The following is a 23,988-nucleotide window of genomic DNA, read 5'->3' as shown; positions in this document are numbered from 1 at the left end:
CTTGTGTGCTCTTTCAATCTCTCATCCTGGCTTTGTGATAGACTTTAATATGTGTCTCCAGGGAGCAAGCCACGTCGCCTCATTATGTAATGGATGGCCCGGAGAGAATGGCGTGGGAAGCTTTTGCAGCAAGGTCGCTAAAACAAGACATGTGGTCTTGGTTACATCGGGGTTACACTTATGCCTCACAACAGTTTTGGGACACTTATGCTAGATTTGATAGGATGTATATTTTACATCAAGATCTCTTTTTGCCAGAGGTTCTTACTATGATGGTTGATCAGCCAACAGGTTTTGTCGGATCATTGGCCGCTTGTGTTTGAAATGGTCTATCATCTTGTGGATGCATATAAAGGCTTGTTGGGACGCTTGCCTTTGCGCTTAAATCATACTTTTTCGGAGCATGAAGTTTTTGATGTTTATATGCGTCAGTTGATATGACATTTCTCCACAAGAGTGTCCATGGCTGATTATCATGCTTGGCCAGTGTTCCTTACCAACACTCAGAAATTAGCACGGCATTATGGTCTTGCTAATGCCTCTATACAAAAACAGCATGTGGCTCTTCTTGAGTCGCTTTTAAAGGGCTTGCAGGCGTTCATGTTTACTGACTCTATGGATGCTGAAGTTGTGGATGCCATAGAATGGCTGAAAAAGGAGCTATCTAGGGTGCAGGAAGCACAATATGTTCGCTTTAAACTACTTGCACGTCTTGATGCTTTGTGGGATGCTAACTATCAATCTCATCGCTTCTATGATAAGTTGCATCAAAAACATATGCGTGAGAATATTGTTAGGCTGATGGATGCCCAAGGCAACCTTCCGAGGTTATTCAGCATTGCATCAGGTTTTATGAAGATTTGCTTGCCCCTCGAGAGGATCTCTCGCCGGCTGTCGTGGCTCCAAGGGAGTCATTGTTTGCTGAAGTACGATATCAAGTTGACCCTGATGTGGCCGTTCAGCTTGATGCTCCTGTTACTCAAGGGGAAGTGGAAGCTGTTCTCTCCAAACTTCCCATGGGAAAGAGCCCTGGTTGGGATGGTTTGACAAATGAGTTTTTTCAAAAATATGCTGATCAGCTTGCAGAGCCTTTGACGCTTATTTGTCAAAGGGTTTGGGATGAGGGATAGATGCCTGCCGATTGGAAGTTGGGCATACTTCGTTTGTTGCCCAAAGTCCCTTCGCCTACTTCTTTGGCTCAATGGCGCCCGATCTCACTTATGGGTATTATGTATAAAATCTTTACAAAGATTTTTGCCAATCACTTGCAGAAGGTGCTTCCTACTCTTATTCATCCATATCAATATGGATTTGTGCATGGCAGGATTATTTTGCATAATATTCTTAATGTTCAAATTGGAGTGGATTATGCCAAGGCAAAGAAGCAAGAGATTGTGATGGTGCAACTCGATCTTGAAAAAGCTTTTGATCATGTCAGCTGGTCTTTCCTTTCGCATATTCTCCTTTCTTGGCATGAAGTTCTACTATTGGCTCGGTGGGATCCTGGTCATGAAAGACTACTTTTGAACTCTTTGCAGTTCGAAACATTTGTGGAGTCGCGTGTCATTGTTTGGCCAGACAGAGATGCTTCACGCATACGACTCAACCGCATGGTCAGGTTAGGCTTGGTTAGAATCCGAGATGCTCTGATACCTGGTCGTGACAGGCCATATTCGTTTCGTCGTATTCGGCAGCACTTTAGGGTTCCTCGGACATTTCAGCCACTATGGGTTGACATCATGCATGCAGTTGAGCCTTTTACTCCATTGCCTCGGCCATCTGCAGATCAGCCTTGGCTTGATTGGGCACTATGTAAATCTGGTGACTTGATATCACTTTCAGCTAACCAAGTCTATCATAAGCTCGTATCAGAGAAAGATTGGGTTTCAGCCAAGACCAATAAGGTGTGGGGATTGCACAAGTCTAAATCATGGTGGCAGAAAACTCTTATGCGTGGTTGGCAGTCTAAACTCCCTTACCAAGGTAAGATTTTCATTTGGAGGATGTTGGTGGGAGGGTTACCTACACGGGATCAGCTCAGCCGTCGTAAAATTACATTGGTCTCTTGCTTCTTCTACACGACATGCACTGAAACAGTTATGCATCTGTTCATGAGTTGTCCAGTGGCCCGTCACATTTGGTCTTTTGTCTCTCGCGTTTGGGAGGCAGTAGAGAGGTCTACTGTTTCGGCTCATCAGTGGATATTTGGGATTTGTCCTCAAGTCATTACTTCGGACAGTCACCTTGTGATATTCCATTTCCTTAGATGGACAGGACTTGGCATATTTGGACTACACGGAATGGGTTCATCTTTGATTCCTTGTCTGGAATACATGGGCACATTCTACGTATCCGCGGTTTGCTGCTTTGGCAGTTTACATGCCTCATCATATAGCAAGGTGGTTCCAAATGTTATGTACTGTACGGATCCGTACGTACTGTACGTTGTTTGGTACAGAAAAAAATTTTAAGGTACATAAAAATACATACCATTGGTAAAAATACATAAAATCTCAGAAATTTCAGCCACCTACATAAAATTTCAGTCCATGTCCACATTGACATATAAAACTTTCGAAATAGAGACACAACAAGGTCAAAAACCTACTAATTCAAAAGTGAGAAATTAGAAATACAAGTCAATGCATGATTGCTCTGACAAATTCAATGCACAATGCCATACAATTTCAATCAGGATTCAGCAATCATGCAATGCATAATATTTAGTGGGCAGCTCAGCTGAGAGAGAGAGAGAGAGAGAGAGAGAGAGAGAGACTTGAAGGAGAGAGAGGCTGAGAGCTCTATGCACGGTCCACAGAGGGTGGGCTAAGGCTCTGAGAGAGAGAGAGAGAGAGAGAGAGAGAGAGAGAGAGAGAGTTATGTTGCTGCCTTGGGGGCCTGAGCAAGGGTGGGTGGGTGGGTGGGGAAAACGGGGTGGGGAAGGAGGCGAAGCGAAAGGAAGGCGGCGGCGACAGTAGCGAAGAGAGAGAGAGAGAGAGAGAGAGAGTGCGACTGTAGAGGCCCTTACCGGAAGGTGTGCGCCGTACAGAGTCCAGGCGCTATCGCAGGCGAAACCCAAAAAAAAAAACGTTTATCGCAGGCGAAACGTTTATCGCAGGCAAGCAAAGCAAAGCAAAGCAAAAAACCCCCCCAAAAAAAAAAAAAAACCCCGCGTACGGATCGATCCGTACGTACGGATGTACGGTACGGATTGGATCCGTACGTACGTTTTGATCCAACCTTGTCATATAGGACCACAATGGATAGTTAGTCCCATCAAGTTTGTCCCCAGCAGACAACATGTTGAATACATCACTACTGCCAACCATGACTTTCTACCAAATGCAAAATCTTTCAACACACTGCAAGTACTCAATATCCACTGAATGCAACCTAGGATGGCTGCCAACAGACTGAATCACCTGTAAAGTGTATGAAAATTAACACAAAGTAGAGAATAGAATGTTACTGGCGAAAGTATGATAGTGGATGTTGTTGAAGACACTGTAGATGCTGCTGCACACCAAATCTTTGCCGCCGCTACATAGCCCAAACACCCAAAATCGAGCAGAACCAATCCAAAATGATGCCTCTCCAGAACACCTGCAAAAACCTTGTGGTGCCCAAAACACGTCCGAATTGCGTCGCGGTTCCCGAAAACTATGTATACTTCGTATACATCACACTACAGTATACACCTTCTTCTCCTAAGAGGATATCTCAATCGGAGAGAAAAAATAGGATCGTGAGTAGGGAGGCAGACTACTAGACCAAGTGTCAAGGAAGCTAGCTCTGATACCAATTGTTGGACTTAGGGTTAGAGTTGCAACGATGCACACACGCAAGAGAGAGAAGCTTGAGAGCACACAAACTCACTAGATTAGAATGAACAAATGTATGCCAGATACAAAAGATAAGTACACACCCCAAAATGAGTAGATAAGAGGATGTACATACGCACGGAGGAAAAAACCTCCTAGTGAGGGAAAAAGTGCCCCAGCGGTCCTAAGTGTGTTCACACACATCACTACCATATAATGCTACAGAAGCGAGCTTCTCTTGTGGTACAACTCTCAATAAATCCAAGACCATGAGAGAGCACATCAACAAAATGCAGGCTATTTGGACTCTTCAAAATCCAAGACCATGAGGGAGCACATCAACAAAAAGCAGGCTATTTGGGACGAGATTCACTCCTGTGGAAAAGAAATCGGCTTGGAGGATATGGCACTGTTGTTTCTCAGTCAACTTCCCATATCCTTCGACAACTTCTACTCCTCTTTGATCACTTCCGAACGGATGACAGAACTCAAGTGGGAAGAGGTCGTCTCTATGGTACTTGACCAAGAGAGCTGGAATGCCTGCACCCAGTCCGACAAAGGGGATCAAGCTTTCACAGGCCAAAATAACAAAACACAAGAAGGCCAAAGGTAAAGGTAATCACTCTCAGCCTGAGTCCAAGGACAAAGGCAAGTCCATCTCATCATCGCCTAAGAAGTACGACTACTGTCAAAAGGATAGACATCTCTATCAGGAGTGTAGAAAGAGGGCGGCAGACAACAAGAAGAAAGGCCAGGGTTCCGGCTCCTCAGCCTCCTCCCCTGACAGAGCTGCTTGGGTACATCTTGAGGAGGTTCCTTCTACTACTACTCTAGAGATTTCTCTCTCAGCTTCTACACCTATGGAGTGGATTGTGGATAGTGGTGCTACAAAGCACATGACTTCTCGACAGGACTTGATTAGTGATCCAAAGAAACATCTCGGGAATGTCACCATCGGTGACAAATCCACCATCCCTATTTGTGGTGAGGGCACCATGTCCTTAGTTCCTGACGAGCATGGAGGAAAGTTTGCTTCTTCTATTCCTTATGTTCCAGATCTTGGATTTCACCTTCTTTCTATGCAGGAATTGTGCACTCTTGGCACAAAAGTGGAGTTCACCACAGATTCCGTTACTATCCTTCATCAAAAGACGGGTACTATTCTTTGGGAAGGGTATGCAGACCACGGTCTCTACAGGCTCCATGCTCTCTCTTCTCTTCCCTCCCCTCCAAGCTCCCACAAGTGATCTCTGGCATGCTCGATTTGGAAATCTTCATCATGAGGCCTTGTGGTGAGCCTTCCGCGACAAATTGATCAAGGGCTTGCCTAATATCGGGCCTAGAGAGGGGCAATGTGTCTCTTGCCTGAGGGAGAAGCAACATTGAGCACATTTTCCAAAGAAGGCGGCCAAGAGGGCCACCGTTCCCCTTGAGTTGATACACAGATTTATGCAACCCATGCGGACTGCATCACTTGGAGGTTCTCACTTTGTCATGCTTCTTGTAGATGATTTTAGCAGGTTCACCTGGGCTTATTTCCTGCAGTACAAGAGTGAGGCTTTCTCCAAATTTTGGCATTGGCATACTATGGTGGAGAACGAAAGCCGTCTTTCTGTTCTCACTTTGAGAGCTGACATAGGTGGCGAGTTTACTTCTCATGAGTTTGATCACTATTGTGCACAGCACGGCATCATGCGAGAGTTATCCAACACCGACACCCCTTCAGAGAATCGGGTAGTAGAGCGAAAGAACATGACTGTTATTGAGATGGCACAAACAATGATGGAGAACCAGTCTCTCCCTCATGTGCTATGGGCTGAGGCTTGTGCCGCGGCAGTTCATATCCTCAACCGGTCCCCTGCTGTTGTTGTTCCTTCTATGACTCCGTATGAGGCTTCCTTTGGGCGGAAGCCAAATGACTCTCATTTTCGAGTATTTGGTTGTCCGGCTCACATGCATGTTCCAAAAAATCATAGGATACATTGTACTATCTTTTTGGTATAATAGACCCTCTGGGTCTTTTGAAGATGTCAATCTCTCTCTCTCTCTCTCTCTCTCTCTCTCTCTCTCACACACACACACACACCCCTCTGCCCGCACACATATAAAATGTTGGAATGAACTGATACAGACCTGAGCTGGTTTTGTTGTAGAGCAGAAACACAGCAAACACATGCATATGCGATGTTTTCAGGCAAATTGCTTACAAGAGCATCTGGCTCACCTTGGAACTCGAGTGGGGAGACGAGAGAGAGCATCTGCTTGAGGCTTCCCATCGTCATTCTGGAAAGGCTTGGATAAAAACCCCTTCAGCAATGCCGCTTTCCTAGGTGGTCTCCCTCGTAGGGCATAATTCAAAGGGGTGAGCTCTCTTTCGACGCTTTGTTTACGCGGCTCTAAGCTCTAACATTTGCCCACCTCCCTTTGCTCCATGCCTCTCTCCAGCCCGCCCACCATACGATGCCCTCCCTCTGACCCTAGCCATCTACGAGCTCCAGCCCTCAACACTTCCCGCCTTCCAATCAGTTCAGCCATGCTCCCTTCTCGGCCCATAAACAATGGCCACCTCTGCCTCCTTCAACCTCTTTCTCCTACACTCAGCCCTAGGCAGCTCCCTCACAGCCCCCCCAGCCGGCCTAGTAAGCGTCTACTACACTTCCTCCCAAGCGCCTCCAACATCTCCACACGTGGCTATCTTTGTGCCTTCCCAGGTACGCCTCTCCAGCCTCTCCAAGCCGTCATCACCAGTCGTTCGCTACTCGCCCACCATCACCCTCCCGGCTTCAAGCATTCTTAGCCAATCAGCACCATAGGCCGCAAGCGCCATTTCCTACGACCAGGCAACGCAACCCCCCAACTCCGCCACCAGGCTCCAGCCCCAGCCAGGCTGCTCTTCAGTGATACCTACAGTCACGACATCCTGGGTTCCACCCCATTCCAAGCCCTCTGTGCATCACAACTCCATAGCTCTGCGCTCACGACCCATTAAACTGTGGATCTAGAGAGAGGAAGGAATAACGCCCGCTGGTGTGCACATGACGACCGTTAAGTCGTTAAGGATTGGTATGAATCTCTATATATATACAGCCTTTTACATAGACATATTTCAGTCTAGTGAATATATAATTAGTAATTAATGATAAAGGTAAGGTATAGACATATTTAAGTCTAGTGAATATATAATCAGTGCTCGCAAGCAGGCACTAATTAATGATAAAGGTAAGGTGGTTCCTCAGTCTCGATCTGCCCAGTAGACAAGCACGAGAGAGAGAGAGCTGAGTAGCCGCGCAAGAGGGAGAGAGACCGTCGCAGAACAGAGGAGAGAGAGAGAGAGAGCATAGCACACCTTGGCAGAGAGAGACCCTTACACAGACACCCCCCACTAGCCGTGCACGGGAGAGAGAGAGAGAGAGAGAGAGAGAGAGAGAGAGCTTAGCGATGGAGAGACGCGATCAAAGTAGAGAAAGAGAGAGAGCCCGCACCCTAGCAGCTGCGCGTGAGAGAGAGACATGATCAAAATAGAGAAAGAAAAAATCCCACTGCCTCAACTTCAAACGCTTTAAAAAAATTAATCAACCTCAAAGGTTCAAGCCCCTCTCACTAATTGATCCAGCAAAAGAAATTTGGGACCCGTTGGGTGCCCAATTTTGTTTTGTATTAATTAATTAAACATGATAGAGGGGTGACCTTAGGCAAAAGGGCAAACCTTAGCATTTGGCAAGATTGAAAGTTTAATAAAAAGATGTGCAGTTGTTGATAAGACGTTAAAAAAAATTAAAAAAATCATGGTGAACTTTCTAGATGGTTCTCTAACCACCTCGATTTCATATAAATAGAGAAATGCTACATGTTGGTCCTCAGGCTTTTTGCCTCCGTGCAAGGGGAAGAGAGAGAGAGAGAGAGAGAAATATGATGGATTGATTATGTTAATATATCCCTTGTTAATATGGTCATTATCTAAACTCTGCGAGAGTCCCGTGTTAATCTAGTCGTTATCCTAACGCTGCAAGAGATGATGCGAGAGAGTTCGTTGATAATATGTCAATTTTGTTAGCAGTTGATGTTTAATTTCATGTGTCTTGCGTTGGTGCATAGAGATGCCATCTCTGAGCATTCATTCAGCTGTGAATGGTGATTGTGTGTAGCAATGATTTAGTTCATTTCTTTTTGAAAATGACAATCAAGATGAGCCGCCTGAACCTTACTCTTCTAAGGTTCACACATTGATTAATTAATGGGTCGAAGACCCATTAATTAATTAATGGACAACTAGCATGAATATGGGTATTTTAAAATAGGGGCTCGAGATGAAAAATGGAAATTCATTAATTAGTCTATACAACCTTACAAGTTATTGTTTTTTCAAAGGTTTTGATAACCTTATTAATTAAGGGTTTTCCAACCATTTCTTTGTGACAACCATTCTCAAACATCCACATCTCTCACTGATTCTCAAAGTGCCATGCAAAGAGATGGTCGTCTCGTGACTTCTAAGGGTAAGGGGGTCTTGAGCGAGTGGGGACGTGGGGATACTGAATTTTAACTAGCACGTGTGAGGTGCATGCCCCTGTACACCAGTCACGTAACGTCTAACGCATGCATACACACTAGCAACCTAGATAGAGAGGGAATGCACGCAGGAGGTGGTAGAGAGCTCTAGCAGCTAGGGGAACTAGGAGCTGGAGGACCCTAAAGACATGAAGTGCCTACATGATGTAGAAGATGGGGAAGAGAGAAAGAAGGCACTACCTGACAATGCCCAAACACAGAAGTCTCAACCGAGTGGGCGTAAGGTATGCATGAGAGTCTCCCCGGAGCTTATTAGGAGTCCAGTAGGCCTCTTCACTATGTGTAGTGTGATTGTATTATGTTCTAGCAAGCCTCCATCCAAAGTTAATATTGGCAAGTGGTTGCAAGAAGACATCTTTCATGACAAGGTAGTCTCTCAGGTGTTTTATTTAGGTAAGGGGTTTTTCAATGTACCATTCACTAAAGGTCAAGCATGTTGAAATTTGAGCATAATGATGAGCTATGGTGGATCATACACTAGAATCAACATCATTTACAAAGTGATTAGCAAATGATTAAGACGTAATTAGTGAATAATTAGCACATAGATTAATGTAGGCATGGATACTCAAAAACCAGCAAATTCTCATTAGGGCTATGCCTCAATTTATAGAGTTTACATCAAGCATCAAATCCCATTGATTTCTCCATGATTCACTCCCAGAATATCTCCACCTCTTGCCTGATTCTCTCCACCTCTTCTCTTTTCCCTGAATATCTCCCAGAATATCTCCACACTCCTAAATTCCCTCATGCTACCCATTATTCTCTCCCAGTAGATTCTTCTAACCTTTTCACAGGTTCTTTCACAATTACATCTCCTCTTTTACAGCCTCTATCCAAGAGCTTGTTCCCACACACACCCTATTCACTTGTATATTTCAACACCTCCCCTCAAGTGAATAATCCTAGCACACCTGGACCCTGTATCAAGTTTCCCTCTTACTTGATAGCCCGCAACCAATGCCTCAAGTCCCTAAACTCCATAGTCCTTGACACTCTCTCTCTCTATGTGTCCAAGGCTACTATAAGTGCCCGCGACCTTGACTAAAGTGCTCACACATACATCTACCACTTGGCCTACATCATCGGTGGCTCAGAGGTGGTTTTACTTTATTGGGGAAGGTTACATTGGGTTGTGGGTTCTCTCTCTCTCTCTCTCTCTCTCTCTCTCTCAGAAAAGATGATCCGACTCCACTTCTCTTGGAGCCTCCATGAAGTTTGCCGATGTCGTTCCTTCTTCACTGGGTTTGCTGTAGCAGTCTCTCGCCATGTGTCCTGGCTTTCCACATTTGTGGCAAGTGAAGGTCCTCCCTCCTACTCTGCCTCTTCCTCGTCCTCGTCCTCGAGAGAATCCTCCTCGGGTGAAGAATGCTTTTTCCTCTCCTGCTTTTGAGTCGAGCTCTTTCTTCTCTTTGCCTCTTCTCTCTTGCTCTAGTAGAGCTGCTTCTATCTCGTGTATCTTCAGTTCAGGTACATTCTTTAGTGTTGCTACAATGTTTTCATAATCTCCTTTGTCCACACTCTTCAAAAGTACAGCTAATGCTTCATCATCTTCTACCTTTTTGCCAATAGCTGCCAGCTGTTGCTTAATACTTTTATATTTGTTCAAGTGTGTGATTAAGGGTTCACTTTCCTTCATGTCCAATTTGTAGAATTGCAATAATAGATTTATCTTGGAATTTTTTGCTTGTGTACCAAATAATTTATTGAGTTCATCCCATGCATCTTTTGCCCACTGTATCCCTGTGATATGATGAATGATCTCATCATTTAAACTGAGTGCAATAAGTCCCAATGCTTTTTCATTCCTACTCTTCCACTCATTTTCTCCTCTCTCTGGGCATTCATCTCTCCCTTCAACTAATCCCCACAGATTTTTCCTCATCAGCAAATACATGGTTTTTGTCTGCCATGTATAAAACTGTTCCCCATTAAATTTGGCTATTTCCTGTGCTGAATTCATGGTGATGTGAAGGGGGTCTTACCTCTTGATCCAAATTCAAGATTCAAGGGCAGTGTCTACCCTTTTACAACTCAATCTGGTGTTTAATAGATGATTACAATAATTTTATCAGTATAAAATCACCAGAAATTACATTAAATTGAGGGTAACCAATTTGTACGGGATGGTTGGAGTATCAAACCAACTCCGATTTGAAATGTGAAGTTATAGGGATCTGTATCAGATACCTACTGGTTAATTTGAACCCTCAATTGCACCAAAGTACAGTGATTAGCACTGATTAATCACTGATTAGTAAATTAATGCTCTGGTTTGTGTGCAGAAAACAGAGTATGCGGGGAGCTCAGATCTGGTGCCTTCCACTTCAAATGAGCTCAAATGCTTTCAAAGGCATCAATAGCAATGAGTCTAGTAGAGGATTAAGCCAAGAAACACAAGATTTGACCAAATAATGAAAGCTTAATCTCTGTTTTACCAAAGTCACCTGCAGATTTGATGAAGAGCTTGGATCTCTCTGTAGACTTGATGAAATTGATTTCTGTCTTCACCAGCTTGTAGAGCATGCTTGATTTCCCCTGGGCTAAGAGGAATTAGAAAGATTTGAACTGATGAGCTCAAGATCTGCAGTTTCCTTCAGAAAAACGGCGCCTGCTAATTAGCGAAAATTCGCTGCTTCCGCCGGCGGTTTGCTGCGTGGAGTAGATGGGCTTGAAGCTAGGGATGTTAGCTATTATGTGCTAGAAGTTCTTGCTCTAATTTTGAGTGTGCTAGATGCTAGAGACCCTCCACTGGCTGGGGGTGAAGGGGAAGATAAAAAACTCACTAAAAACTGATTCTTTTGCTAATTACTTACTAATCCCGATTAATTCACTAATGGGCTCATAAATCTGGTTGATTCTAGGCATGGCTCTGATACCATGTTGAAATTTGAGCATAATGATGAGCTATGGTGGACCATACACTAGAATCAACATCATTTACAAAGTGATTAGCAAATGATTAAGACGTAATTAGTGAATAATTAGCACATAGATTAATGTAGGCATGGATACTCAAAAACCAGCAAATTCTCATTAGGGCTATGCCTCAATTTATAGAGTTTACATCAAGCATCAAATCCCATTGATTTCTCCATGATTCACTCCCAGAATATCTCCACCTCTTGCCTGATTCTCTCCACCTCTTCTCTTTTCCCTGAATATCTCCCAGAATATCTCCACACTCCTAAATTCCCTCATGCTACCCATTATTCTCTCCCAGTAGATTCTTCTAACCTTTTCACAGGTTCTTTCACAATTACATCTCCTCTTTTACAGCCTCTATCCAAGAGCTTGTTCCCACACACACCCTATTCACTTGTATATTTCAACAAAGCAGTCTCTGAGTTATTTGCAAAAGCGCAACTGTTCATGGGGCATAGTCTTCTACATGCTATTCCTTTTGATTCCTTATTTGATGTGAATAAAAGTCTGCAAGAAGCTTGTCCTGTCTAGGACCTGTGTTGGGTGAGATTGCATGTGCACTTGGAGGCCACCAGGCAAATAGCGTGTGTATAACATGGAACACCATGGTGGAAACCCCTAAAACCCTAGAGGTGGACTTAGGGGAACTGAGAAAGTTCGAGCTAAGTCTGAAGTTTGGTCCATTTCCAGGAGCTTGTTTCAAGTGTGGTGGCTTTGGGCATATAGCCAAGAACTACACCCGAGGGGGGGGTGCATTCAAAACCAGTAAGTGAGGAGAGGAAGATAGGAGAAACTTGTGGGGATAGTATTGCTAAAGATAGAGAGGAAAAAACAGAGGTGTTAAAAGAAGGGAAAGGGAAAGAGGTTATAGCTAGTGATGGGGGGGATCATGTTGAGGGAGCCTAGATAAAAACTAAGGGGAAAGCTAATCTCAGGGAAGCTAAGGAAGAGGCAAGAAAGGCCCATAATAAATTGGTTGTGATTAGAGGAACTAGAGGAAGTAAGGTCCAAAGCAATATGAGCCCTCCGGTATACTCAAACCCTTTTAGCCCTCTGGGGGATGTGGATAGTGGGACATCCTCTGTACAAAGGTTCAATTGGCAGGTGGAAGAGGCTTAGCAGGAGATTCAAAGAGATGCTACTGAGACAAAGGTGATGATGAGGAGGTGGACATGGTTCGAGAAATAGCATTAAGTTAATGAAGTTAGAGGCTGCACATGGAATGTAAAAGGGATTAAGGATAGGAAAAAGAACTCTGCTCTTTGGGAATTAGTCAAGGATTGGGGACTTTCCATTATGGCTATCCAGGAACATAATTTGTTTGGTCTAAAATACTCTAGGGAGGATAGGTATAAAGACTGGACTTTGTTGTATGGGAGACTTTCCATTATGGCTATCCAGGAACATAATTTGTTTGGACTAAAATCCTCTAGGAAGGATAGGTATAAAGACTGGACTGTGTTGTATGGGGGAGTGAATGGGGGGTATGTGGAGTCATGACTATTATTAAAAAATAATTTAAACCCTAATATAGTTGCTAATCATCCTAATGGTAGGATTTTGGTGGTTGAGATCCAAGTTAATGGGGAAAGGATGTGGGTGGTGAATATCTATGGGGCTCACAATCATAAGGTTAGAAGTGGAATGTGGGAATGGATTGCTAATCTGAATATTCAAGGCCATTTGTATCCTTCTGGGACATTTTAATATGGTTGAAAAACAACCATATAGGTGTGGGGGGAGTACCATTTCGATGGGTCAAGAGAAGAGGAGATGGGAAGAACTCAGAGGAAAGATGGGATTGACTAATGGGTGTGACATGGGTTATTGGGGGTCACACCTACTTTAGCCTACAATATTTTGGTTCATCATCTAGGATTGATAGAGTCTTTCTTAATCAACAAGCAATCTGGGTCACTCACACTTTGAAGATGACAGTTAATTCTAGCACTACTCTCTTTGATCATATGCCCTTGAAATGGGAATGGCACATGATTGATTGGGAGGAGGCTCAACTAAGCAAATTTCCCATAAGGAAACTGAGTCTCAATAATTTGCTACTCAAGGATGAGCTTTTTATGTGTTGAACTCAAGAGGCCATTGGGAAACTTAAAAATCTGACGGATCTTGGAGATCTTTTACTAATGAGATGCAAGGTATTATCATGGGGGGTCGGGAAATCCAGAGCTAAAGAAAGAAGACAAGAAAGGAGGAGATGGAGTGAACTAATGGAATCTCTGCAGAAGAAGAGACAAGTAGGGAAACTCACAAAAGAAGAAACTAATATGTATCTCAAAATCCAGATAGGCCTGAAATGTGAGGATGAAAAAGATGCCAGGAGAGAGGAACATAGCCTAAAATGGAAAACCTTTAATAACAAAAGAAAACTTGATAAACATTTCTTCAAGCTAGCTGAGGTGAAAAACAACATCGAAGTGGTGGGAAGGATTATAGATGAAAATGGACAAGGGTTGGGGGGAATTGATCTGATTGCCAAAAAATGGGTAGAATCCTTAGTCTCTACCCTTTATCCTAAAAGAAGATTGTTCATGCAGAAGGTTTATAGCTGAGAATAAGTTGTTAGGACTGGTTAATCATAGAGTGGACAGGCATAAGGCCAAGTGGCTTGAGAGAGAGATGGATGATGCAGATGGATGCTAGGTGGCGCTGGGGAGAGAGAAGTCTCCTGGATGGGATAGCTTATCTATTAAATTTTTATTGCCTTCTCGCTATCCTTAAAGGACCTGACGTGGAAAGTGTGTAGAGAGGCTTTTAACTCTAGTAACTGTAGCGGACTCAGTTGCCCAACATGTCAGCACACTAGAAATCACTAGGGTCCTCTCTAGGGAAGTATATCCTCAGGAGTTGGCACATGCTAGGGAGATGGCGACCTCTCTGTCCAACTCCACTACGCACTCAGACAAACTCAAGAATAGAATACAACACATGAGCCAACAGTCCCCAAGAGTGACATGCACATGCACAAGACTAAAGTAGACTAGAGTTGGAACAACACAAAACTATGTACAAGACTAAAGTAGACAAGAGTTGGAACAACACAAAACTATGTATTGCATTGGGGATCCTCTCTCAGTACACCAGGTCTCTCTTTATACAATGGGCATAGCCCCTTGGGCTATCACGAGCCAAGCACTAAAAGTGGTCACTGACAAATGTGATAGGTGAGAACAAGTAGGCGAGCACCACTTCTAAGCTCTCAAGTGGTTAGCCAATGTGGCAGCCAAAGATTCCCTCCTTGTGTGATTGTGGGTGACCCTTGGGGTGTCCACAAGGGGTTCACAAACTTGGGGTGCCCGATCTTGGGTTCACGAACTGGGACCATCGGCAATGCGGGTGGCTACATGCCCCCCACAAATTAATCCGTTCATCATGAAGCAGAGAAGCACATATTGAGGTGAAGTTGTAAAGGTCCAAGAGAAAGTGTTGAAGAAGGAGGACCACCACAGGTCCAAGAGGAAGTGTCAAGGAAGAAGGACACCACATGTCCACAAGAAGGACAAGTATGAAGAGAGTGACCACCAACAGCCTCATCCGAAGAGCGAGAAGTAAAACCTAATGCATGATGGTGTGTGTAAAATTGACTAACCAATGAACCAACCAAGAACAATATAGCAATAACCATGTAACAACAGTCCGCCGGATGTGTATATACAATGAGTTGCCATGAAAGGCAAAATAACACAAAAGAAACAGTTTGGGAAAAAAAACTAAGAGAAAAAAAAAAGGAATGGTGTGGTCCAAGGTCACAGCCGTCTTGAAGGACCGGGGGAGCTGTGACAGGAAAGAAACCCCTCAGTCGTAGCAGTGGTAGTTGTGGTGCTTTGAGAAGGAGTGCTGGAATGTGGCGCCATAGGGACAATGCCAAGACCACCAAAAGCGAATCGGAGTCTCTCTTGAATCCCTTGAAGCTGTGCTACCTGCTCCCAAAGAGATGGTAGCTTCGAGAGGTCATGTTGTGCAGCCTCAAGGTGAGAGCGAGTAGCCTCAAGATCAGTCTCAGTGTGGTGGTCGCGCCGTAGGGAAGCTAACTCAGCTTCCAAGGTGCATCACTAGCTCTCAGCTCGGTGCACTCATCTCGTGATGACTGCAAGAGGAAGGTCTGGGCCTACTGAAGATGTTGCTGGAGAGGTGCTGCAGCTTCTGAGCACACCTGAGTGAGGGAAGCCTGCTCACTGCTCATGCCTTCCCACTCACAAGAGAGAAGGATGAAGTAGTTTGTGAGATGCTCTGAGTAGATCCATGTGTCGAGGGAGATTCTGTCGAAGGCATAGACGAGGCGACGGGCGGCGATCAGGGCAAGGCATGAAGAGAGTGGGTAGCCTAGTGAAGGAAAGGACATTCCAAAGCGGGTTAGGAGTGGCATTAGTGAAGGGAGAAACACTACGGGTGTAGGATGGGGAGGAAGAGGAGGAGTGGGTGTTGGCGGAAGATTGGGCCTTGGAAGAGGATGGTGAGGGTGGTCCATGCAAACAAGTGGAGAGGCCCAGTGACGTGTCGACAGGCGGCCTTGGAAGAGGATGGTGAGGGTGGTCCATGCGAACAGGTGGAGAGGCCTGTCGACAGGCAGACTGTAATTAGCAAGAAGGGGTGGGGATGGTGGTGGGGAGTGGATGTCCTCGAGGGAGGGAAGCAGCTCGAGATCAAAAGCTAGTGGGGTACGGGCGACAGTAGGCAGTGTCGAGGAGGTAGTGATGCAAACTGAGGCGGGGGTTGGGAGAGTTCCTACGGAGGCAGTGGTGCCGAGGTCGACGGTCGGGATGGGAGCAAGGGAGATCCAGGATCCAAATATGGTGGTGGCAGCGACAGTGGGGCAGAAGGAAGTGAAGGTGACCACGGGGCGTGAGGTGCGAGGGGTTGTGCGGCCACGTTGGGCGAGGGCTAGGAGAATCCTACGAGAATCCTGATGGACCTGTGCCCGAACCTGATGGTGCTGATAGGCGAGGAGGAGAAGGGGTGCTATCGATATGTACGAGGTGAAGAAGGATGGCGATGAGGAAGCAGATGGGGGACCATGAAAAACAAAGCCATTTGGATTGTGCCACAAGGTGCCGGAGTGAAGGCATTTGGCCTGGATGGATTCGTAGATGAAGTGTTACTGAGTGAGGAAGTGACGGCATTTGGCCCAGATGGATTCGTACATGAAGTAGCTGAAGGGAAAGGGCGGTCGGTGTAGATATAGTAGAAAGCCTCCGTGGCGTGGGCGAAGATGAGAGGGTGAAGGGTGGAGGGGATGCCGCGGAAGAGGAAGTAGTAGTGGACGAAGGTGTACAGTTGGAGGTGGCGGAGGTGGGGAGGACAAGAACCATCACCACTGAGTTGAGGAGAGAGGTGGTGGCAGCACTGAGTTCTGTGGACGACCTGCCTATGATCAAGGTGTTGGAAATGTGGTGTGCAACGAAAGGGTGTGGGGGACCACTGAGGGCGGTGATGTGTTGTGCAGAGAGGCGGTCTATGAGGGAAGGGTGGCCAAAGGGGGGAAAATTGCGGATGAGAGATGCACAGAGGGAGGCATGCATATTATTTCCTTCGCCCGGGGTATGGAGGCAATCTTGACTCCTTGTTGACTTTGCCCAATCGAAATGACCATCCCTTTTACCCAGCGAAATCGCTGTTTACGTAGGAGCTTCGCCCTGACGGGCTAAGCTTCCCCAACGGGAAATTACCCGGTGGGAAGGGGCAAGGAGGCGAGGCCTACCAACCCAAGAGAGGTGAGCTGAGTGGAGGTGATGAGAGTGGTGAGACAAGCGGACATTGGGGCTCATGGATTGGATCTGAAAGGAGTAGTGGTTGGAGGTGTGGTGTGGGGTGATGGGGAGAGGGGTGACTTCAAAGGAGAGGGCATGGGATGGGGCGGAAGGAGGATCGTTGTCCTCGTTTGCCAAAGGTGGCATCAGGGCCGAAACTAGAGGAGGTGGTTGGGGTGGTGGTGAGTGAAGGAGATCTGTTGATGTTGTCCACTAACATGTCGTTGTCAGAAGTAATAGCGATGAGGGGGGTATCTGCAAAGCATGCCGCTCTAGTAAAGTACCCGGGATTTGGGCTCAGGGTGCGGTTGGAGCGCCCTCCTGGAGTTGGAGGGCGCTCCTAGAGATGGAGGGTTGCCTTGATGGAGAGGTAGGAGGCGTGACAAACTCAGCACGAAGAGGGTGAGGGGGGCATGGGGGAATGGCCACAACAGGGGGTGGGGTGGAGAGGGTGGTAACTAGAGGAGAGGTAGAGGGTGAGGTGAGTAGGGGGTGAAGAGAGGATGCTGAGGCACCTGCTGATGAGGCAGTGTGGTTGGAGGAGGCCATGGGGAGGAACCATACAGGCAGAGAGCAAGGGCGCTGAGGGGCTGCTGGAAATTGAGGAGGGGGTAATTGGGTATGCGCAAGGGGACAACTGGGTTATAAAAGCAGGGGGTGCGGAAGGCGATATGGGGGTCACAAGGCGGGGTGCTAGGGTATGGCAAGGCAGGGGTGCATTGGGGCGCTGCACCAGGCGGGGGTGCGCACAAGGGAATGGGGGCACTACACAAAGCTGGGGTGCGCACAAGGTAGCCAGTGAGCGCAAGCGGGACGGCGGGCGCACAAGGGGGTAGGCGCAAGCGGGGGGGCTGTGGGTGCAAGGGGTAGCAAGAGGGGAAGTGCATAAGAGTGTGAGTGGAGGTGAGGTGCGCAGGTCCGGATAAGGTCGGGGGTTCACAAGGCAGTGTGGGTCACAAGTCAGGTTGGGGGTGCGTGCAAGTCGGGTATAGTCAGGAGAATGGCGAGGGGTTCACAAGGTGGGCATGGGGGGGCACACATGGCGGGGTGTGGGGGGGTGCAAGTATGCGACGCAAGTCAGGATGGTGAGGGGGGTGCACAAGAGGGTATAGGGGTGCACACAAGTCAGGTATGGCGGGGGGTTCACGAGGCGAGGTGTGGGGGGCCCAAAGGTGTGGTCGATGGGGGTGTGCACAAGGTAGGGATGGGGGTGCGTGTTTGCAAGGGGTGTGTGGGGGGTTGCAATTCGGATGGTCTGTGCAAGAGGGGTAGCTAGGGATGCACTAGAAAAAGGGGTAGGTGGTGAGTGTGAGGGGCAGTCGGGGATACGCTAAAAAAAGGGGGGGCGGACGGATATGCCCAAGGGTGCAACCAGAGGCGGTGCACACGGTGTGTGGGGTGCATAAGGGGATGGTGTGATGAGGGGTGTGCAAAGCAGGTATGGGCGGGGGGTGCATAAGAGGGGTGCATAAGAGGGGTGAGGGGTTTGAATGGGTGGGTTGGTTTTGTATGTTTTTTAGCTTTTTTGTTTTTTTGTGCTTTCTATGTTTTTTTTCTCTTTGGCTCTTGGATTTTATTTTATTTTTTTTCTCCTCTTGTAAGGAAGGAGGGCTAGGGAAGATTGGTGGGTGAGGCAGGGACCCCGAGTGGCCGATACAATTTGATATGCGAGTTGTTGACCAACAGCAGTGCCTGCCCATCCAAAGTGTGGAGGGGGTAAGATTGCATGGACTATCATGTGGGAACAAACTTCTTGGCTCACTTGAGATATTAGGCCTGGTAGACAAGAACCAAGTCGCCTTCCTTGAATTGCAGACGATGCAAATAACGGTCGTGCCGTGCTTTGCGACGGTTTTATTTGAGAGTGGTAAGATGCTGGCGTCCTGTGAGGTACGAGGGTCGGAAGAGCATGGAGAGCCCACCCTAAGGGAGTCGCTATTGAACTCGAAGGGGGAGACTGCCTCAAAACCAAATGCTAGTTGGAACGGAGTGTGCTGTGGTGGCCTTGGAGGTTGTGCGGTAGGCCCAAAGCACACCAATCAGGACATCCGGCCATTATCGAGGATGTTGGTGGCAAGCTTTGCGAAGTAGCCTGCATAAGACCTTGTTGGTGCTTTTATCTTGATCGTTAGCGCGAGGATAATAGGCGCATGATTTCCTATGGAAGATCTGATACTAAGTGAGGAGGGTGGTGATCAAATAGTTAACAAAGTGGGTTCCATGATCACTAGTGATCTCCAAGGGGCAACTAAAACAAGCAAAGATGTGCTCGTACAAAAATTTTACCACTGTCTGAGATTTGCAGTCTTTGGTGGCTATGGCCTCAGCCCATTTAGTGGCATAGACAATGGCCACAAGTATGTACCTACATCGACTGGGGCGGGGGCCATGGGTTCGATGGGTCCCACAAAATCCAGTCCCCATTTTTTAAATGGAGACCATCCCAAGGAGATGTGGAGAGGTCTCTTGGCCTGCTTGCTCATCTTGGGAGCACACCTTTGACAAATGCACAAGATTGGGCATGAACTCGGCAATCCTTGAACATGGTGGGCCACTAGATTCTTGAGTGAAAACGGTGTTCATCAATGGTGTGACCAGGGTAGTGACCACTAGATGGACCGTCATGAGCATCCTCCACAAGCTGAGGGACTTCATGTGGGTTGACACACCAACGGAGGACACCACCTGGCCGGCTTTGTAGAGTTGTCCATCCACCAGTTGAAATGGATGGATTTTCAACAAGAGCCTATGCTTGTCCTTTGGAGGGAGACCAGTCAGAAATTTGCTTGTGGACTGAAAAGCACACTATCAGGAAGATCATCATTGATACATGCAGGGGTGGCGGGCTCGCCGAAGTCAATACGAGAGAGATGATCTACCATCACATGGTGTTTGATGGGTCTCAGGAAGGATCGCAAAGTTGAAATCTTGGAATAAGAGAAGCCATCTCCACACTCGGCCCACCACCTCGGGTTTGTTGAGAAGGTACCTGAGAGCATGATGATCGATGATGACAATGAAGTGCACAAGTAGTGGGCAAAGCTTTTGACAGGCATACACTATGGCCAGAACCTTCCTTTCTGTGGTGCTTTAGTTTCTATCTACAGAGTTGAGGAGGTGACTGGCATAGTAGATGGGCTGGTCAATCTGGTACTTTTCACTGGGTTGGGCTAGCACAACACCCACGGTAGTGACAATGGCATTTGCATGCACGTGACAGATGATGGACCAATCGGGAGGGATGAGGATGGGTGCTAGAGTGAGACAATGCTTAAGATAGGAGAAGGATGAGGACTAAGGGGTGGACCAGAGGAATGGGGTGGTGGGACTGACAAGGCAAGTGAGGGGTGGACCAGAGGAATGGGGTGGTGGGACTGACAAGGCAAGTGAGGGGTAGGGCTATGTCAACATACATGCGAATAAAGCAGCGGTGATAGCCGGTGTGCCCAACAAAGGCCTTGGGCTGAGACTATGTGGCCCAAAAGTTTGCCCTGCACAACTAAGAAGTGACATTTGAGAAGGGGTTGAGCCGGAGATGAGAGAAGCAACACTTACCAAAGACCAAGGCTAATTGATGGAGGTGGTCAGCAAAGGCTTCCAAACACGTTGCAAGATGTGTGCTGGTGAAGTTGGAGAAATCATCTACAAATGCTTTGAGGAAGCTCGTGAGAAATTCCCAAAAAATGTTGGTCACAATGCGTTGGAAAGTGGTTGGGGCATTGCACAACCCAAGTGGCATCCTATTGTAGAGGTAGGTGCCCCATTGGGTGACAAAGGTTGTTTTGGACCGGTCATCCGAATGGATGGTGGCCACCTAGTTGTAGCACTGAAACCATCCATGAAACTATAGGGAGCTTGACCAGCCACATCTTCTAGCACCCTGTCCATGAAACATATTGGAAATCCATCTTTGATTGTGGCCTTGTTGAGAGCACGGAAGTCGACATAGACCCAGATTTTGTTAGTCTTCTTCCATGGGTGAGAGCCACTCCATGTGTTCCAGTGGGGCAATGATGCGAGCGGCCTCCATTTTCTCCATCTCCACCTTCACTGCTTCTGCATACTTGGGGTTGTGTTTGTAGGCTCTCCCTTGGACTAGTCTGGTGCCCTCCTCGAGAGGGATAGTGTGCATGCATATGCCGGTTTGCACATCATCCAGATCCTTGTAGGTCTAGGCGAATATAACCTTTTAAGAGTGGAAAAAGGTGGTGGCATGTTTGAGTAAGGCAGGGTGATCCCATAACGAGGACGCCAAGAGAATGGGATGTGGATCCTTAGGGGTGCCTAGATTGAATTCTTTTACGGGGTTCTGACATGAAGGAAGTGGGAGGGGCTCTTCTCGGTAGCCGTAACATCGGGTAGGCCAAAGATGGGCGGCTTTGAGTGTGCCTTCTGGGTGATGAAGCCCTTGGTGATGGCCGATGGTGCAGACATAATGGTGGTGGAGTGCTTGCTACGCCTCCTATTAGTGATGGGCTCTGCCAGGCTAATGACCTCAAAGTGCTCAATTGTGGGGGCTTACGGAGTGGTGGCGTCATGAACCTCTGTGATGTCCACCATGTAGCATGAGAGATCCCCTGTAGCCTGGAACCAGTCCAGGAGTTTTAAGTCTTCCTCACTATGCCTTCCTCCATTGGCGTGGGTGCAACCACAACACCCCGCACAGCTTGGTCTTGACCTTCTTCAAGCTTGAGTTCTTTTTGGCCATGGTTTTGAGGTATCCACAACCTGTTGGTACCCCAATCTTGTAGCACACCAACACCTCGCAACCATAGTCAGCCAATCAGTAAGGAGTATTCTCCTTTGACCTTGGGTAAGTGGAGGACCACAAAATCTAGAGAGAAGAAAGTGTCTTGAATTTGGATTGGCACTCCCTCCATTAGCCCAAGAGGTGTCACCTTGCGCTGGTCTACGATCTGGACATGGAAATTGGCTAGTCTGGTGAGCTGCAGACCATTGGCAACATTAGGTTGACTCCGAATCCACCATCCACAATGGCTCCAGAGAGAGGGGTTCCATTGAGTTGCACTGTGAAGCGAGGGATTTTGAAATCGGTGAGGGCGCTAAGTGATGCCCAGACATTTTGCTGCTTACAAATCGGCCCAAATCCGTGGCTCACCACCTTGAATATTTTACCCCTCCTCCAACTATTGCAACAATAGCATATCCAATTGCACTTGGAAACTGGGGCTAAATTGGAGGAGTTGGTAGAGTGACATCCCCACCTTGCTCTCCTTGAGTAGGTCAGCCATGGAAGCTAGGGTGGGGAGTCACAGCAGCCTACCCTCCATCATTGAAGATGAGTGGCGCCTCCTCAAGATCTTTGAGAGTTTGCAAAAAGGTGTGATCCACCACATGATGAGAGATGTTTGAGGGGACTTCACGTTGCTCCGTGGAAGGGTTTGGTTCTCCAAGGGCCTTCTTTTGAGCACGGGTGACCACACTTGTGGTGGGATGCTCCACATGAGATGAGGGTGTAGAGTTGTTATGGTTTGGGGACACTCCCAAGGTGAAGGATGGGTGAACACGCACCAAGGGGAAGGTGTCGGACAACTTAGTAGCACTTCCCACAGAGGCCAAGTGAGTGGCGGAGGTGAAATCAAAGCACCTCCTCGTTGCTTTAGGCAATCGTGAGTGTAGTGATCCTTGGCCTCGGGGCAGTGAGATAGTGTGACATGAAAAATTGATATCTTTCATTTTCAATTTTGTGCATATTTTGATGGTTTCTCAATGGTAATAAGGTGGAAGCTTGTCCAAGAAGATTGCGGCGCCCACAATGGAATAACGGCGTGGTGATGTGGCAGCTTGGCGGCTACCCCGATAACAGCATTCTATCTTCAATTATAATGGTTTTACTTGATTTAGGGTGTACACATTGTAAATGCCACAAGTATGCTTGATAAATACTTTGGTATGGTAGATAGACTAGTGATGTGGAAAATAAAAGTGGGCCTTCATGCTCATATGGATTTTTATTATATTATTAATATGGTATTCACCATAAGGCTACAAGTTGGGGAGTGTGGAAGGTATGTGGAGGAGTGTGTGTAGGTTCATAATTGGGAAAGATTCTTCTAGAATGCCTACATGGAAGAGGAGAATTCCGAAATGTGTAAGTGGGATCTCCACCTACATGCCACTTAGGCTTGGCTATTATCTCATCACACTCTCAAAGTCAAAAAGTCTTTAATTTAATACTCAATAGAAGACTTAGCCTAAGAGGACAATTGATGGTGACATCTACCCTTATGTCACTGAAGGGTTGAAGATTTTTATGTTGTAATTTGTAACAATGGAAGAGAGGGTGATTCTCCACCTATAAAAGGAGCCCTCCTCTCCCTTTCAAATCAAGGAATGAGCCTCCTCAATTGAGTATTTTGTGTCATTGCCATTCTCTTATCTTTCAAACCCCTATTCAAACACTCTCTTTACATGTGAATGTCTCATTTAGCATTAGCTCCTCATGCTTAACCCAATTTTGGATCTCTTTGATGATTCATGATAAGTGGGATAAGGAGTTATTATTTTGGCGGGCCTGTGACTTCTCAAGGTAGCCCTTGCCTTATTGCCGCCCTCCTTTGGAGGTACCAATGGTTTAAGCGGTAATGAGAATGTGGAAAGACTTTGGGGACCATAGGTAAATCTTTACGATTGTCCGCTGAGCAATGTTAACCCTTACCCTCTAGCTTGAATCATGAAGGAGATGAAAGACAAGAGGCTATGTGAAAATTGAGGTTTCATGCAAAGAGAGAGAAGTGCAATTTTTGTGGTCCAATATCCAAATTTCAACCGGTAATTACTCATCACTCGGGTGTTGGTTTCTTAAATTGATCATATGGCTAGGAATCTCTTTCTATGCTCTTTCCACTCATGTAACTAATTTCTTAATCCCTTACTTCATTGAT

The 23,988-nt window shown here is 46.6% G+C and overlaps 1 protein-coding gene across 11 annotated transcripts in view; it reads right to left on the bottom strand.

Moving 5' to 3' along the window:
* Positions 1-7,368, bottom strand: part of LOC147639861 (uncharacterized) — a 168,933-nt gene extending 161,565 nt beyond the window's left edge. For 6 of the 11 annotated variants that reach the window (XM_086774780.1, XM_086774789.1, XM_086774795.1 and 3 more), the window contains exon 1: positions 6,046-7,367. In XM_086774780.1, coding sequence (XP_086630906.1) covers positions 6,046-6,103 — 58 coding nt within the window. In that variant the 5' untranslated portion in view covers positions 6,104-7,367. Of the gene's footprint in view, positions 1-6,045 lie in introns of all 11 variants that reach the window. The other 5 variants (XM_086774757.1, XM_086774766.1, XM_086774810.1 and 2 more) reach the window with 2 other exon arrangements.
* Positions 7,369-23,988: the final 16,620 nt, after the last annotated feature.

Source organism: Cibotium barometz, chromosome 3 (assembly GCF_041138505.1).
Source record: "Cibotium barometz isolate CiBa-2024 chromosome 3, ASM4113850v1, whole genome shotgun sequence".
NCBI classification, from domain to species: Eukaryota; Viridiplantae; Streptophyta; class Polypodiopsida; order Cyatheales; family Cibotiaceae; genus Cibotium; species Cibotium barometz.
Note: the sequence above shows the minus strand (reverse complement) of the source record. Positions and strands in the feature narration are given on the sequence as shown.